The 14,330-nt window shown below is 44.8% G+C and overlaps 1 protein-coding gene across 1 annotated transcript in view; it reads right to left on the reverse strand.

Moving 5' to 3' along the window:
• CLASP1 (cytoplasmic linker associated protein 1) overlaps window positions 1-14,330 on the reverse strand; it is a 4,127,769-nt gene that overhangs the window by 2,265,517 nt on the left and 1,847,922 nt on the right. The window contains exon 16 of the mRNA XM_044073692.1: window positions 12,338-12,415. Coding sequence (XP_043929627.1) covers window positions 12,338-12,415 — 78 coding nt within the window. The remainder of the gene's footprint in view (window positions 1-12,337; window positions 12,416-14,330) is intronic.

Raw genomic sequence — 14,330 nt, forward strand, 5'->3', positions numbered from 1 at the left:
AAGGTACGTCGTGGTCAAGGCCTAGGCAAGGAATACAGTACGGATGAAAATCTTTGTGAGGTATTTGCTTTCCACAAGTAATGCAATTATTAACTTTTACTGACATCGGTAAGGAGCAAGAAAAAGTTTCCCCAACGGGGTACTTAGCTTTAGTTGAAGACTTCAGTTCTGAAACTTGAAAATGCAAATTTCAGGAGTCGGCCGACTGGCACTTGCAAACTGCTTCTGCTTTGGGCACCGCATGACAAGAAAGACTGATGTAATGGCGTCGGCTGCATGTTTTATACCCCTGACGTCCTGGAAGAAGGGACAGCAACCGACGAAGGACCCAAGACTTTGTTAATCAGGCCGACTGAGGGCTACTGCAAGCAGATAACCCAAATATAATGACTGAAACAGTGAAACACGAAGAACATATGGTATGTAATAGTCTTTGGATATAATTTCCTGCACCCATTTGTCTTTGGAGATTTTTTGCCAGGCGTTTGGGTAGAGTGACAATCGACCCCTGATTGCCTCCAGAGAAGAGCAGGCGGGCCTATTTTCAGGAGCACTGGAAGGGCCTGTCAGAGAACATATCTCTGTCGCCATGATTCTGAGGACCCCCCTCTGCCATGAGGTCGGCATCTTCCATTATAACTTCCCTCTCTGCCCCTGGGGGAAGAGTCACCATGTGCATCAGAGAAACCTTTTTGGGACTTGCAGAAAAAAGAAGTTGTGTCTTACCATAACGTTCCATTTGTGTTGTTGATCTTCATTCATTACTGATGGGTTTATCGGTTCCGTCCTTGGAACCGAGCCGGCCATATATCAAGCTCGCGTCAGCCAAAAACTCTCGAGTCAAGGTCCTGCCCAGAATGCTCTGCTCCCTGTTACCTCAGATCGAGTTTGCAAGTTGACAGACAAAAGTAGACTAACTCTGGTCACAACAGACCTACAATAAAGGAGTATATGAGATCAACCAGGAACCTCCGGAGGGGGACGGAAGGTGGGGAGTAATGAATGAATGATGATCAACAACACAGATGGAATGTTATGGTAAGACATAACTTCTTTATCTGATGTTGTTAATCTTTGTCCCATTAGTAAAGAATGAATGGAGTCCCCAGCTACCTGTATCCCTGGGTGGCCCTCATAGAAGGACATTCCTGAGCACCATGGAGCCAAAAAGAAGCTCTACCTTTGGAAGCCAAATCCAATTTGTAATGAAGAATAAAGGTATGAGGTTTGGCCCAAGTCGCAGCTGAGCAAATATCATTGAGGTTGCCACAGACCTTACAGAATGTGCTTTCACTCTGTGAGGCAAGGTGACATTGTTCTTGTTGTAGATACAGGTAATGCAATTTCTCAACAATGAAGCCAATGTAACATTTGAGACAGGATGACCTAGTCTTGGTCCAGAAAAAGCCAGAAATAGTTGGTCTGATTTATGGTTAGATTTTGCTCTGTCCAGATAAAATCCTATTTGCCAATGAACATCCAAGGAGTGCAGGGAACACTCTCCCCTGTTAGAGTGGTTAGGAAAAAATACTGGAAGGTCAACAGATTGGTTGATAGACCGCACTGACACCACTTTTGGTAAAAAGGAAGAATTAGTTCTCAGTGATACCCTACCCTTATGGAAGATAAGTCAGGGAGGTTTGATGCATAAGGCTTTACAGTTCTGACAAGCGTGTGGCCGATGTGATTTCAATTTTTCCATGAGAGATATTTTAAATCACATGAAGATGCACGTTCAAAGGGGTAAATTGTTAGGGCTTGCAGGACCAAGGCCAAATCCCCAAGGTTGTACTGGTTTTCTAAAGGGAGGTTTTAGGTGAAGAACCCCCTTCAAGAAAGTTTTACAGAGTCTATGTGACATGAGTGAAGAATCCTGAAAACCAACGTGGAAATTCGAAATGGCAGCTAAATGCACATGAATAGTAGAGGCAGACACCCCAGAGTGGAAAAAATGTGATAAGTAATCCAAAACCACCGAAATTGGGGCTGACATGGGGTCTGTTTATTCGCTGCCCCATAGAGAAAACTTTTTCCATTTATTGAGATAGATTAATCTGCTGTATGATTTATGAGATTCAATAAGAATATTGCGCACTGGGGGCAAGAGGTTTTCCTGCTTGGCAATCATTGGAAGTGGAGAAACCAAGCTGTCAACTTCAGGGTTGTTAGACTGGGGTAAGTCAGACCCTGTGGATGGGAGATCAACATTGGGGATGGATTGAGGATCAACGGTTAATCTAGCAGGTGAGGCCAGAGGAAGGGGAACCAGACTTGTCGAGGCCAATATGGAGCAATGAGGACTACTTTGCTTTTCAACTGCTGTGCTTTCTTCGGAAATTGGGAGATGAGGGGAAGAGGAGGATAAGCATAAAGTAGACCCGGGGGCCAAGCGTGGACTAGAGCTTCTCTCAGTGACTGTCCCTGGGGGGGGATCAGGGCAAAATAGTTGCTGCACTTGAAGTTGGTTGGGGAGGCGAATAGAACAGTTAAAGATTTTTGCCACTATCACAGGGTTGAGGGACCACTCGTGAAGTTGTAGAATGCACCTGCTCAACTTGTCTGCTATCACGTTGGAGCTCCAGGGAATGTTCATTGCAATTATAAAGTGGTTGGAAGCTATCGCCCATTGCCATATTCTCAAGGCCTCTCAGCATAACAGGCAAAATCTGGTGCCCCCTTGCTTGTTGATGTACCAGACCAGTGACATATTGTCTGACTGGATCGCAATAGTCCCTGATGGAAGGATGGTATGAAATGCTTGCAGTGCTAGTAGCACCGCCCTCAGTTCCAGGACATTGATATGCAAAAGAAAAAACAGCGCTCATCACTTGTATGTCTATTTTTAATAAACAGAAGGAGTTGGTATTCGAGCAGTGTCCAGTCTTATTGGTGTTTGGATATGCAAAAGGACATCTGTCTCCGACCAGGTGTCTTGGACCGAGTTTCCCTGATATAGCCCCCCCCTAATCAGGGAGGCATCCGTGGTCACTGTGGCTTTCGGCTGATGGGGGCTGAAGTGGCGAGACCATTGTTGGGGATTTCGAGACATCCACCAGAGGAAATCTTGCTTGCATCTCGGAGTTAAACTTATCTGAAAAGACAAAGGATGTTGTAGAGGGTGCCACTGAGTGAGAAGTAACCACTGAAGGAGCCTCATGTGGAATCTGGCTAGAGGAACAATGGTGATCGAGGCTGCCATTGACTCCAAGAGTTGGGAGTATAGTTCGAGAGGCAGATTTGTGGTGACAGAGCAGCGGTTGAACCTGTTGCCTTATTCTTTGAAGACTGTGGTCCGGAAGAGATGCTGTGCAATTTGTCGTGTCCAACAGTACCCCAATGAATTCAAAGACTGGGCTGGGGTCGTATTGGACTTGTCCCAGTTTATAGTAATTCCCAGGCATTGTGCTGTGAGGAGAGTGTAGTGCAGGGCTTCTTCCAGTAGATGCTTGGTGGGGGTGGTGAGGCGCTAGTCGTCTAGATATGGAAACGCCTGGAATCCTTGAAGTCGCAAGTGAACGATAACCACTGCCATGCATTTGGTGAACACTCTGGGGGCTGTAGAGGGACCGAAGGGCAGTGCTCAAAATCGGTAGTGACTGGCTCTTATGCAGAAGTGGAGGTAACTTCTTGAGCATTTGTCCATTTTTATGTGTTAATGCACAACTTGAAGATCTACAGAGCACATCCAATTGTCTTCTAGAAGAGGAAGGATAGACTGAGCCATGACATTCGGAATTTCTCTTTTTTCAAATTTGTCCAATGTGCTGAGATCCAGAATTGGTCTCCAGTCCCCTGTCTTTTTTGGCACTAAAAAGAACCTTGAGGAAAAAACGGATCTTATCTGGTCTGGGAGGACCATTTGGATGACTTTTTTTGTAGCAGCTTTTGGATTTCGTGTGCTGCTGCTTCCCTTTGACTGGGTGGAATGTTGGGTAATACTCTGGATGAGGCTGGACAAAGATGGAAGGGGATCTGATAGCCTCTGGAAATTAACATTGTACCCAAGAGTTGGTGGCTATGTTTCGCCAGGCAGGAGGGTACAAGGAGAAACTACCCCCGACCGCTTCCAGAGGTGAGCAGTCAGGCAACGTTTCAGGAGCCCTGATAGGGTTGGCCAGAGAAAGAATCTCTGGAACCCTAGTTTCACGGATCTTCTCTGCCTGAAAGGGCATCTTCCATTGGAGTTTCCCCATCTGCCTTTAGGGGAGAACTCGGTACGTGCGTCACAGAAACAGCCCTGTGATTTCCTGCGCCACATCTTCCTGCTCCTCTGATTTCTGGAGTAGAATCGTTGAGGAGTGGAGTGTCTGACACCAACGGCAGATAGGGTCTTGCCATCTTTTTTGCACCTTGCCAGCATATCTTTAACTTTAGGGCCAAACAAAGAAGCGGCCTTGATGGGGGAGTTCATGAAGGAAGCCTTAAAGGAGTCTGCATAGTCACAAAGGCGTATCCAGGCATGTTGTCTGGTGACTATACCTGTGCCTGCCACTCTAGCCGCTCCTTCCATTGCGTGAGAAATAAGTTACATGGAAGAATTGGAAATGGACTCTAGGGTGACTATCTGAGAAGCTATGTTGTCACGGACCTCATCAGAAACAGCTCCTACCAAGGTTTCAGAGAGTTGGTTAATAAGATCCCTCTGGAACCTCGTAAAGTGTGCCATATAGTTCAAAGACTTTACGGCAAAGGTCGATGAAGCAAACATACAATTCCCTAGTCTGTCTACTGCCCAGGACTCCTTGTTGGGCGAATGGACAGTTTGGTTCTCTTCTGCTAAGTCTTTCTTAGTTGCAACCAACACCACCATGGCATCTACTGGGGATGCTCAGCTGGGGGCGATAAGATTTTATCAGGCCTCCACGGTATTGCTTCCAGGGTGTCAGGAGCCTTCCATGCACACTGGACAAGCTCATCAACCAGCGGGGTAACCCAGGAGGTAGGGGGACAGGCACGAAAGGCCTGCAGGAATACGGCTTCCCCTGAGGAAGGATTAGAGGACTTCCACTCACCCCTCTGTCTACGGATCTCGAGGATGTCTCCAAAGGACACCTCATCAGAGGGTGACCGTGGGGACTCTTTCCCATTATCAAAGTCCGTATCTTCAGTCAAATACGCCTCAGTGGAGTCCATGTGCTTCCTCTTGCATGAAGCTTTGTGGGGTACTTCCTCAGTGGGAGGGTCTGGGGAAGACTGCAAAGAGGGGGTCTCTTGAGGAGGAGAAACTTGAGGCCCTTGTGCCCAGTGTCCGGCAGTTGTGACTTGTGAGAGTTGTGGCACAGACGGAGGAAGAGGACTCTGACGTGTGGGGTTTGGCAGCAGAGGCAAGCGCCCTCTCCATGGCCTGGAAGGCTGGTCCACCCAAGGAGTGATGGGAGTCCGGAACAGAGCACAACAACCTCGGAACCGGGGTCATACTCCACCCCGACGAGCCGACCCCCAGACCAGGAGTCTCAAGAGGACTGTGAAGCGTGAGAGAGGGAGGATTCCTGGAGGGTGCCATAGAAAAAATTGGCATGGAACCCAGAATGTCCTCCCCCATGGCACAGCCACTGATCTGAGAACAGCCCAATGCCCAGTGCACCAAGGGCAACAAGGACGACTCCAATTCCAAAGTGAGATCCACTACTGGGGTCGGAGGGGGGGAAGCTGCTGTCAGAGTAATGGGCTTCGATACTTGGGTGGAAGTTGAAGGAGATGTGTACGTTGGAGTTTGAGGAGATATACCTTCACCTGAAGAAGGGAACGTGGGTTTCAACGGTTGAGAGAGACCTCTGGCCACCAGCAACTGGTCAACAAGCCGCAACACATCTTGCTCAGAGAAGCAATTGGTCGACCTCATAGAGAAACCTGAAGGCGATTCTGACCTTTCTAGAAAGGACTATATTGGCTACCAATGAATGGATCCAAGGAAGGAGAGTTCTTGGTCTTTGCTAATTCGATCGGTACAGAGCCCGGAATCGAGGATGTCTGCACTGAAGAGAATGGTGCCGAAGCAGTCTGCACAGACGTCAGTGCCACAGAAGTCAAAGGTGTCTGCACCGTAAAAGTAAGTGTCTGTACCGATGGGTACGGTGCCGTCGAGGAAGGTGTCCTGCACCGGTAACAATGACAGTGCCGAAAAGGACTGCACCGAAGAGCATGTCGGTGCCAAAAGTGTCTGCACCATGGAAGACAGTAACGTTATACTCGGAGCCGAAGGGGATTGCATCAATGGTGCCGAAGGGGACTGTACCTGCATGGACTGTGCCGGTAAGGGCTGCAACAGAACTGTCAGAGCCGTAATTGTCTGCACCGGGAACTCCGGTGCTGGTGTTGATAAGGAGGACATGGCTGGAGCAAGAATCAACTGGGGTGGTGCCTGGCCTGGAGTCAAAAGGGTCACAGGTGGCAGCGCCGTAGTAGTAATTTTCACCTTCTTATGAGTTGACTCCCTACGATCTCTAGAGGGAGATGAAGTGAGCGACCTCGGAGAGGAAGAATGCCTCTTATGGGGTTTAGCAGGAGGGGGTGAGCCCTCTGACCCAGAGATAACCTCAAAGAAAGGAGAAGTGAGAAGACCTTTCAGGATTAACTTGTTCTTTCTCTCGTTAAGAGTCCTGGTCTTAAAATTTCTACAAATCCCACACAGGGGATCCACAGTAAGGTGGGAGACATTCAAACAATAAACACAAGTCATGGCCATTGGAAAGTGGTAACTTACGGCCACAATCCTTACACTGTTTAAAACCAACACTTTTCTTATCTGACATAATGAAGTGGAGAAGAAAACAGTATAAAAAAGAAAAGGAAAGGCTACCCAAAAGGGTAAGAAGAGAGAAGAAAGAAGGATTACCAACGATGGTATTGAAGAATTACTTCAAAGGTAAGAAAAGGGGAATAAAGGGATATAGACTAAAGGGAGACAGTCTTAAGGATACAAAAACTTTAAAGTAGAAACGATATATAATCTTTCAAAAAATGATACACTTAGCTGAAGAGAGTGTCTTGACACGGCTGTAAAGCAACACAACAAATGAGATCTGAGGTAACAGGGAGCAGAGTATTCTGGGAAGGACCTTGGCTCGAGAGTTTTTGGCTGACGCGAGCTTGATATATGGCCGGCTTGGTCCCGAGGACGGAACCAATAACCCATCAGTAAAGAATGAACGAAGATTAACAACATCAGATTACATCTTTCCACCCTTTTGACCTTTGGGATCTAGAGGGGGCAGAAAAACAGACTCCAACAGCAGATAAGGTTTTCCCTTCCTGCTCGCACCTGGTCAAAGTATATTTCACCTTTAGTCCAAAAAGGGACGAACCATCCAAGGGGGCATTGGTGAAGGAAGACTTGAAGGGTTCGGCAAAGTTGCAAAGGCTCATCCAGGAATGTCTCAGCAGGGAAATTCCTGTTACAGCTGCTCTGCTCGCTCCATCAGCTGCATATAAAATCAGTCTCATGGAGGCGTTTACGATGGAATTGAGGGTAGAGAGCTGAGAGGATATTTTGTTACGGACCCCGAAGCTACGGTACCCTGAAGGGTATTTCCAAGTTCTTTGAGGAGATCCCTTTGAAGTCTCATAAATTGTGCAAGGTAATTCAGTGACCGTAGGGTGAAGGCCGCTGAAGAAAAGGCACATTTTCCATTTCTGTCCATAGTCCTAGATGCTTTGTTAGAGGGATGAAAAGACGAGGATGTCTCCGATAGCTCCTCCTTGGTGGCCACCACCACCACCATCGCATCTACAGGGACACCCTTAGTCAAAAATTCCTTCTCTGAGGGAGCAGTAATAAATCTGTTAGGCCTCCTCAGGATAGGCTCCACTGTATCAGGCGATGTCCAGGCCTTGCAGGATATGACACCTAACAGTTGGTCATATGGGGGGAATCATCTAGGAGGTGAAAGGTTGAGACCCAAAGGCCTCCAGGTATACAGATTCGTACTCTGAAGGGTTGGTGGGCTTCCAGCCACCACTTCGTTTCAGGATTTCAAGGATGTCCGCAAAGAGACATCCTCAGAGGGGGACTGTGGGGACCCTTCCTACTCATCCAAATTGGTATCAGACGTGACAGGCTCAGGGGAGTCTATGTGCTTCCTCTTGCACAGTCTTCTGAGGGACCTCTTCAGAGGGGTACTCGGAAGTTTCGGAAGAGACAATGCCACCTGCATGGGCTTCCTGAGGTTCTGGGTCTCTGCGCTTGAGAGGGGGTAGTGGTGACGAGATAGACACTGGCACCTGGGAGGGACGAGAAGTTGGCTCAGAGAGCGGGACTGTCTGAGGAGACAGCACTTTCTCCATCAGTTCAAAATCCCCCCCCCCCCGCTCAAAGGAAACCCTCTGCTCCAAGAAGACAGAAGGGAGACTCCAAGGCAGAGCAGGTGGCTCTGAAACTGAGGTAGGAGCAGAGCTCAACCTAGCCGAGGCACTGAGGGGCAGAGTCAGATCGGACGACTGTCTACATGGACTTCCCTCCCCGGACCCGACTGGTGAGCGTCAGCTACTAGACTCCTTGACATCGGAAGGAGCCAAGGACATCAGAGCCAAAGTCGGAACCAAAGATTCCAAAGGTGGCCTTGGTACTGACAGTTCCGCTACTATTGGATCCAAGCTCTCTGGCTTCAAAGACTCCAGGGTGACTGGAGGAGGAATCTATGAAACCAGCGTCGTATGAGATGGCTCTGATTCCTTTGGGTCTGGAGACAAAATTTTAGCCAGGACTGGTGTTCAAAGCAATCTCTTCACCACCCGCTCCACATCTTCATCAGATAAACTCCTCGAAGAATAGGTGGACAAAGAAGGAGATCTAACTCTATCCAGACTAGGAGATCTCGGCTCCAACAAAGGAGACCAACTCTTCAATACTTCTGTCAACTCCATAGACACTTCTGGCCCCAAAGAAGTTCCAGGTCTATCAGAGTTGAGAGCCCTCGGTTCCGACGATACAATCTTTTTTGGTGGCTCCGAAACTGGAGCTGTTGTAGGTGGTTGGTTGGTTGATTTAGACTGGGTTGAAGAAGGGGAGGAAGATTTGGAGCTCTGAGAGTTGTCTAAAGCTTCCTGAAAAGGTCCTTTCAATAAACCCCTTGCCATAAGTTTATTCCTACGCTCATGGAGCACCCTGCTACTGAAGCCATGACACATGGAGCAGGGGTCCTGTAAATGGATGGCACCGAGGCAATACACCCAACTTGTGTGCCCATCCATAAGGGAAATCTTTTGTGTGCATTTATCACACTTTTTGAACCCTGGTTATGCTCCTTGGATTCCCTTTCTCTATACTTGTCTTTGAACATTATGTGGCTAAAAAAACAAGGCCATAACTACTGGGGGGAAAAAAAATATATATACAGTTTAACTGAACAACAAACTACAATAAGGGGAAACTACCTTTTTTTTTTTTTTTTAATTAACTGCACTAAGCAGAAAGAAGAAGAAGAATCCTTTAACCTAAATGGATTCTAACTTCCACACAGACAGGACAAGGAAAACACGGGGGAAGCGGCCCTCTAACTTGAACGGGCAGTGAGAGCCCTCTAAGTTAAATGGAAACACTCACCGGGTTGGGAAGGGGGTTTTCAACTAACTACAATGACCTAATGCAGACAACATGAAAACTAACTCTCATAAAGAGAGAATTTAGAGAGAAATTAGACTAACAAAACCTGTACTTAGCCAATGAGCCAGCAGGAACTCTTCTCGATCGCTTGAGCGGAAAATGAAATCTGGGGATGTGGCCCAGAGCATCATGGGATAGGGGTTAGCCTTGAGCCAGTGGAAGCTATCGAGCTTTAGTATTCGGCCGAGTCGGAGCCGTAATCGTCTCCGAACCCAACCTGCAAGAATTACGGTGAGATACAACAACATAACATTATATGTTAGCACAAACTCTGTTACTCTAGCAACTTTCCAAGTTTATAATAGCTATATTTACAACCTGTCCCTTTTTTTTGGGCCTTTGGTCCCCCCATTTTGTCAAGTTTTCACCAGATTTCTTCCACTAAGAGGCTGACAGGTGTGGCACAAATCTAGACAGTTAATCAGACATTTAAAGTAATTTGCATCTCCTTCCACATACACGTTACTATGTAAAAATATCAATAAATGCACTCTTACATCTATATATTAATGTAAGAAATGTTTCACCTCTCTCAAATAAACTTCATATTCAAATTAATCATGCAACCTGCACAATATACTGCTTATACAATGGCGTGTTACTATATAATGACAATAATAACAGTGATAATAATAATAATAATAATAATAATGATAATAATAAAATAACAGATCAAGCCTCAGTTGTACAAATGACATTTATCTAGGAATATACCATTTAGCTATAAGAATTTTTCTCCAATGTACTGCATTACAAATGTATACAAAGTTTTGTTATGTTACTCCTATAATGTACTGTTCTAGTTTAATGGAGAACCTGTGTGTAACTACTTACAATGTACTGTTCTGTTTACAAAACTGGACTTAGTCATGCATTTCCTCCAGAGTTCCCTCTCGGAATGGGCTTAATTCCAGTAGTGACAACCTCCTTAACAAAATACAAATAAGTTAATAAAAAATAAACAAACCTATGCAGGACACGCTCCTCTTAATTTGACACCCTCATTAAACAGCAGCAACTGTAGAAAGTTATTTCAGAATCAATGCAGATACCACTTTTGGCATGAAAGACAAATCTGCTTTTGATGACACCATTCTGTTGTAAAATACCAAGTTACATTGCATACTTGAGTTTGTAACTCTTGAATCCAACTGCCTGAGGTGAAAGCAACCAAGGAAACGGTCTTCCGTGAGATGTCACAGTCGATGATAATTAGCTGAAGGACATCTGCCCTGTTAGTCCAATTACCAGAGCTCAGCACATGTCCTGGAGTGGACAAACTCCTCCACAACATGGGGGGACTGCATCTCTGTGTACCAGAATAACAGGCAGTCAAGCTTGCATCATCTTCTGTTCTTTTTTGCTGGTGAAGGAGGACGTAATATGCCCAAAGAAGGGATAAACTATTTTGTTATTTAGTGGTCTGTGGCCATATAAAATATGACTGAAGGAATTTAAGCCTCCATCCTAATGCAGCAGACCTAAGTTATACGCCCTGGCATTCTAGTGTGACTAGATTTTGCAGATCCTGTTGGGGGTAAGAAGTCCCCCTCTGATTTTCCTTCACATCTCATTCACCATTTGCACATGTCCATTGTATGACCTATCTTCTTATGGAGGTAGTGGGTGGGACAGAGTACTGTAACAGTCATCATGCTTAAACACATACAGCTACAGTGAGTGTTTCCATACACCTGTGCTATGTTCTTTGTAATAGCATCACTAATGCAGTACAGTACATGATGTGTAGTGATTATGTTCCCATATTTGGAATAAGCCGCAGTGGTGCAGCAGGAGTGTTGTCGCCTCACAGCAAGAGGTTCTCCTGTTCGATTCTCGGCTGGAGCACCTTCTGTGCAGAGTCTGCATGTCCTCCCGCGGTAGAGTGGAGTTCGAAAGACATGCGTAGAATGGGCGTGCCTTCATTGAAGTTTGGGCATCGAGCTGACACCTCGGCACCGTAAAAATCTACTGCCAATCATTAGCGGACCGGATTCCGCTGTGCCGACCCCTAACCGGGAAAAGCCGAAAGAAGAATAACAACATTTGGAAAAAGACATCAATTAAGTGCTACAGTGGCATGAGATCCGACCTTAACAAATGTTAAGCACTCCCTGCTTAAGTTGTTAAGGTTGGGTCTTGTGCTAGGCAGTAAAATCTGCCAATATGGACTAGCAAAGATAGCAGCAACATAAAAAATGTAGATATGCCTGCTGCCCTTACTGATAAGATGTCCTTTCCTCTTACAAACTTAATAAGTAGCTAGAACAACAGAATGTATGTCCGCCTGCATTTTCTCTGAAGGATACAAACTCAAACTCAAATGCATGTTACTATTCAGTGATTTTAATCAATTAAACCCTTTGTTCACATTACTGCAGTGCTAATTGTCAGACAAATGATATTTCACATTATCAGCCTCTCTGCTTTTATACTGACAGAAGATTTTGCAATTTTATTTGAAAAGTGCACTTCTTTTCTTATTGAGTTTTACTGCATACATACCTAGTAGTGCAGAGTACAGATTTTTACACTGTCTTTTCTTTACAGACAAATCTGTCTTCCTCAAGACAAAACTTGCCTTTTCTCTTCCACATTTTAACAAAATAATTTATATGAAACAAACACCCAATTAAGCATATAAAATAAATGTACTGAAAACTATTAAAACGGATGGATGTAATTCTGCCATCATGGCACAAACATCTTGAGTATAAAACACAAACAAAGTCTTACTTTCTTGCTTCCAGCCTTGCTTCGGAATCTGCATCATGGATACCTTTCTTGATTGTCTCAGCTAAGACTGCCATGTGCCTAGAAGAACAAGAAAAGAATACTGTTGTGTTTTTTTCTAGGGGCATACAGAAACAACTGCAGTCCTGAAGTCCTGGGGACATTTGAACTAAAATCTTAGATCATCACTTTTGAGATACAAATACAAAGCATTATACAAATTCCCCACCAAATAACATTTAAACTTCACAAATAGCAACAAAGTGTTTTTGCAAAGTTAGCATTATCTCAGAGCTATCTGCGAAAGAAATAAAAAAATGGACTCAAAACACATTTTCCAAGTTCCCATGTTGTTGCTATGGAAACTGCAAAAAATGCAGAGCCTGGACATTGCTGTTTGACTATTTCACCCCCAGAAATGTGTTATTAGCTGTTCTGCAATATACAAACATGGTCAAAGTTTCTGACATATGTAAACACCTAATGTACAAGCACACTTCTTAATGACTTATATTTTTAGTAATTTCATTCTCCTGTAGTGCAGGAGATGGGACCAAACACTACATCATATACCCTAGGAAGAACCAAAATATTTGACTACAGGGGTGGAGGATACCTTAATAAAGTACATCATCATAACAAACAGTGACTTTTAAACAAACAGCAAGACAAAAAAAAACTCTACAACAATGGTTGCAATATTGCATAAACATTAAAGCAAACCTAACAAGCAAAAAAAGTCTGTGGTGTTAAATAAGAGGTAGAAGAAAGAAAAAAAGACGCAATTCTCAAAATGAGACAAAACTTTGCTGAAAATTATCTGACACTAAGTCATAAATATATGAAATACTGAATGACATTTGAGTTACAATATACAATATGCAAAACAGACTTCTTAGCCAACAAAATCAGTACTATTCAAATGCATCAATCCTATATAGGGAAAGTTTAGTGTGCCTTGTGACATTAGCACCTCTGGCAAATCAGTTTGCTATAGAATGTCTCCACAAAAAAGTTACAGCAAGAAAAGGGATGCCAGTGAGACAGAATACATGCATGCAAAATACAAAATGGCTCTCAATGCACAGGTTACCTTCAGCACCTAAACTCTGACTCACTACCTTCTGTTAATGAAAGAGAATGTAGTGCAACTTAACCCTCAATTATGCCTTAAGAATGTAATACAGGCAGGGTAAGCACTGCAAGAAGGGTGTGTGTACTGGAAAGACTAAGTCTTTGTGGGTTTTGTTGGTTGAGGCGCAGTGGTGCATCAGTTAATATTGTCACCACACAGCAACAGGTTCTCCTGTTCAAGTCTCGGGCTGGTGGGGTGCCTTCTGTATGGAGTCTGCATGTCCTCCCTGCATTCATGTGAGCTTCCTCTGGGTACTCCAGTTTCCTCCCACATTCCAAAGAGATGCACCTGCACCATTTCTCCCTGGGCCTCAGCTGAAAATAGGATCTATCCTAGTTGGACACTTCTGGTTAACAAATGTTAAATAAATAAAAAAAGAAATTAATCAAACAGGGGGTTTGATCAGCATCTGTTTAACCGATCCCATCTGGTCAATTATACAGACAGTCGAGTGTGCAAAATTCACAATTCCCAGGTAGGGGAATATTCCCTTTCCTAGAGATTGTGCAATCCTGGAGTTAGTATACATAATTAGCAGCGAATGGGGGGTGGAGTTGCGTCCCTGGGCACAGGGGGGGGGGGGGGCTTGCCCCTTGCAAAAAAACAATGTTTTATGGTTGCATTCACAGACGTTCTTCCTCGGTGCATGCATAGTAGGTTGTCAATGCTCTGTTTTTCTTCAAAGTGGTTTATCTTCAGGATGTCTTAAGTCGTGCTAGTATACAAAATGAAGGTAAATAGCTTTTACAGACAAAAAAAAGAAGTTATGTACTCACCATAATGTTTCATGTTGGTAGTCCATCTCACCCTTCATTTTTACATATAGGTTCAGAGCTGATCCTCGGCTCTGACTCTGCCGAT

The sequence above is a fragment of the Protopterus annectens genome, chromosome 6.part0 (genome assembly GCF_019279795.1).
Source record: "Protopterus annectens isolate FY-2018-M chromosome 6.part0, PAN1.0, whole genome shotgun sequence".
Classification (NCBI taxonomy): domain Eukaryota; kingdom Metazoa; phylum Chordata; order Ceratodontiformes; family Protopteridae; genus Protopterus; species Protopterus annectens.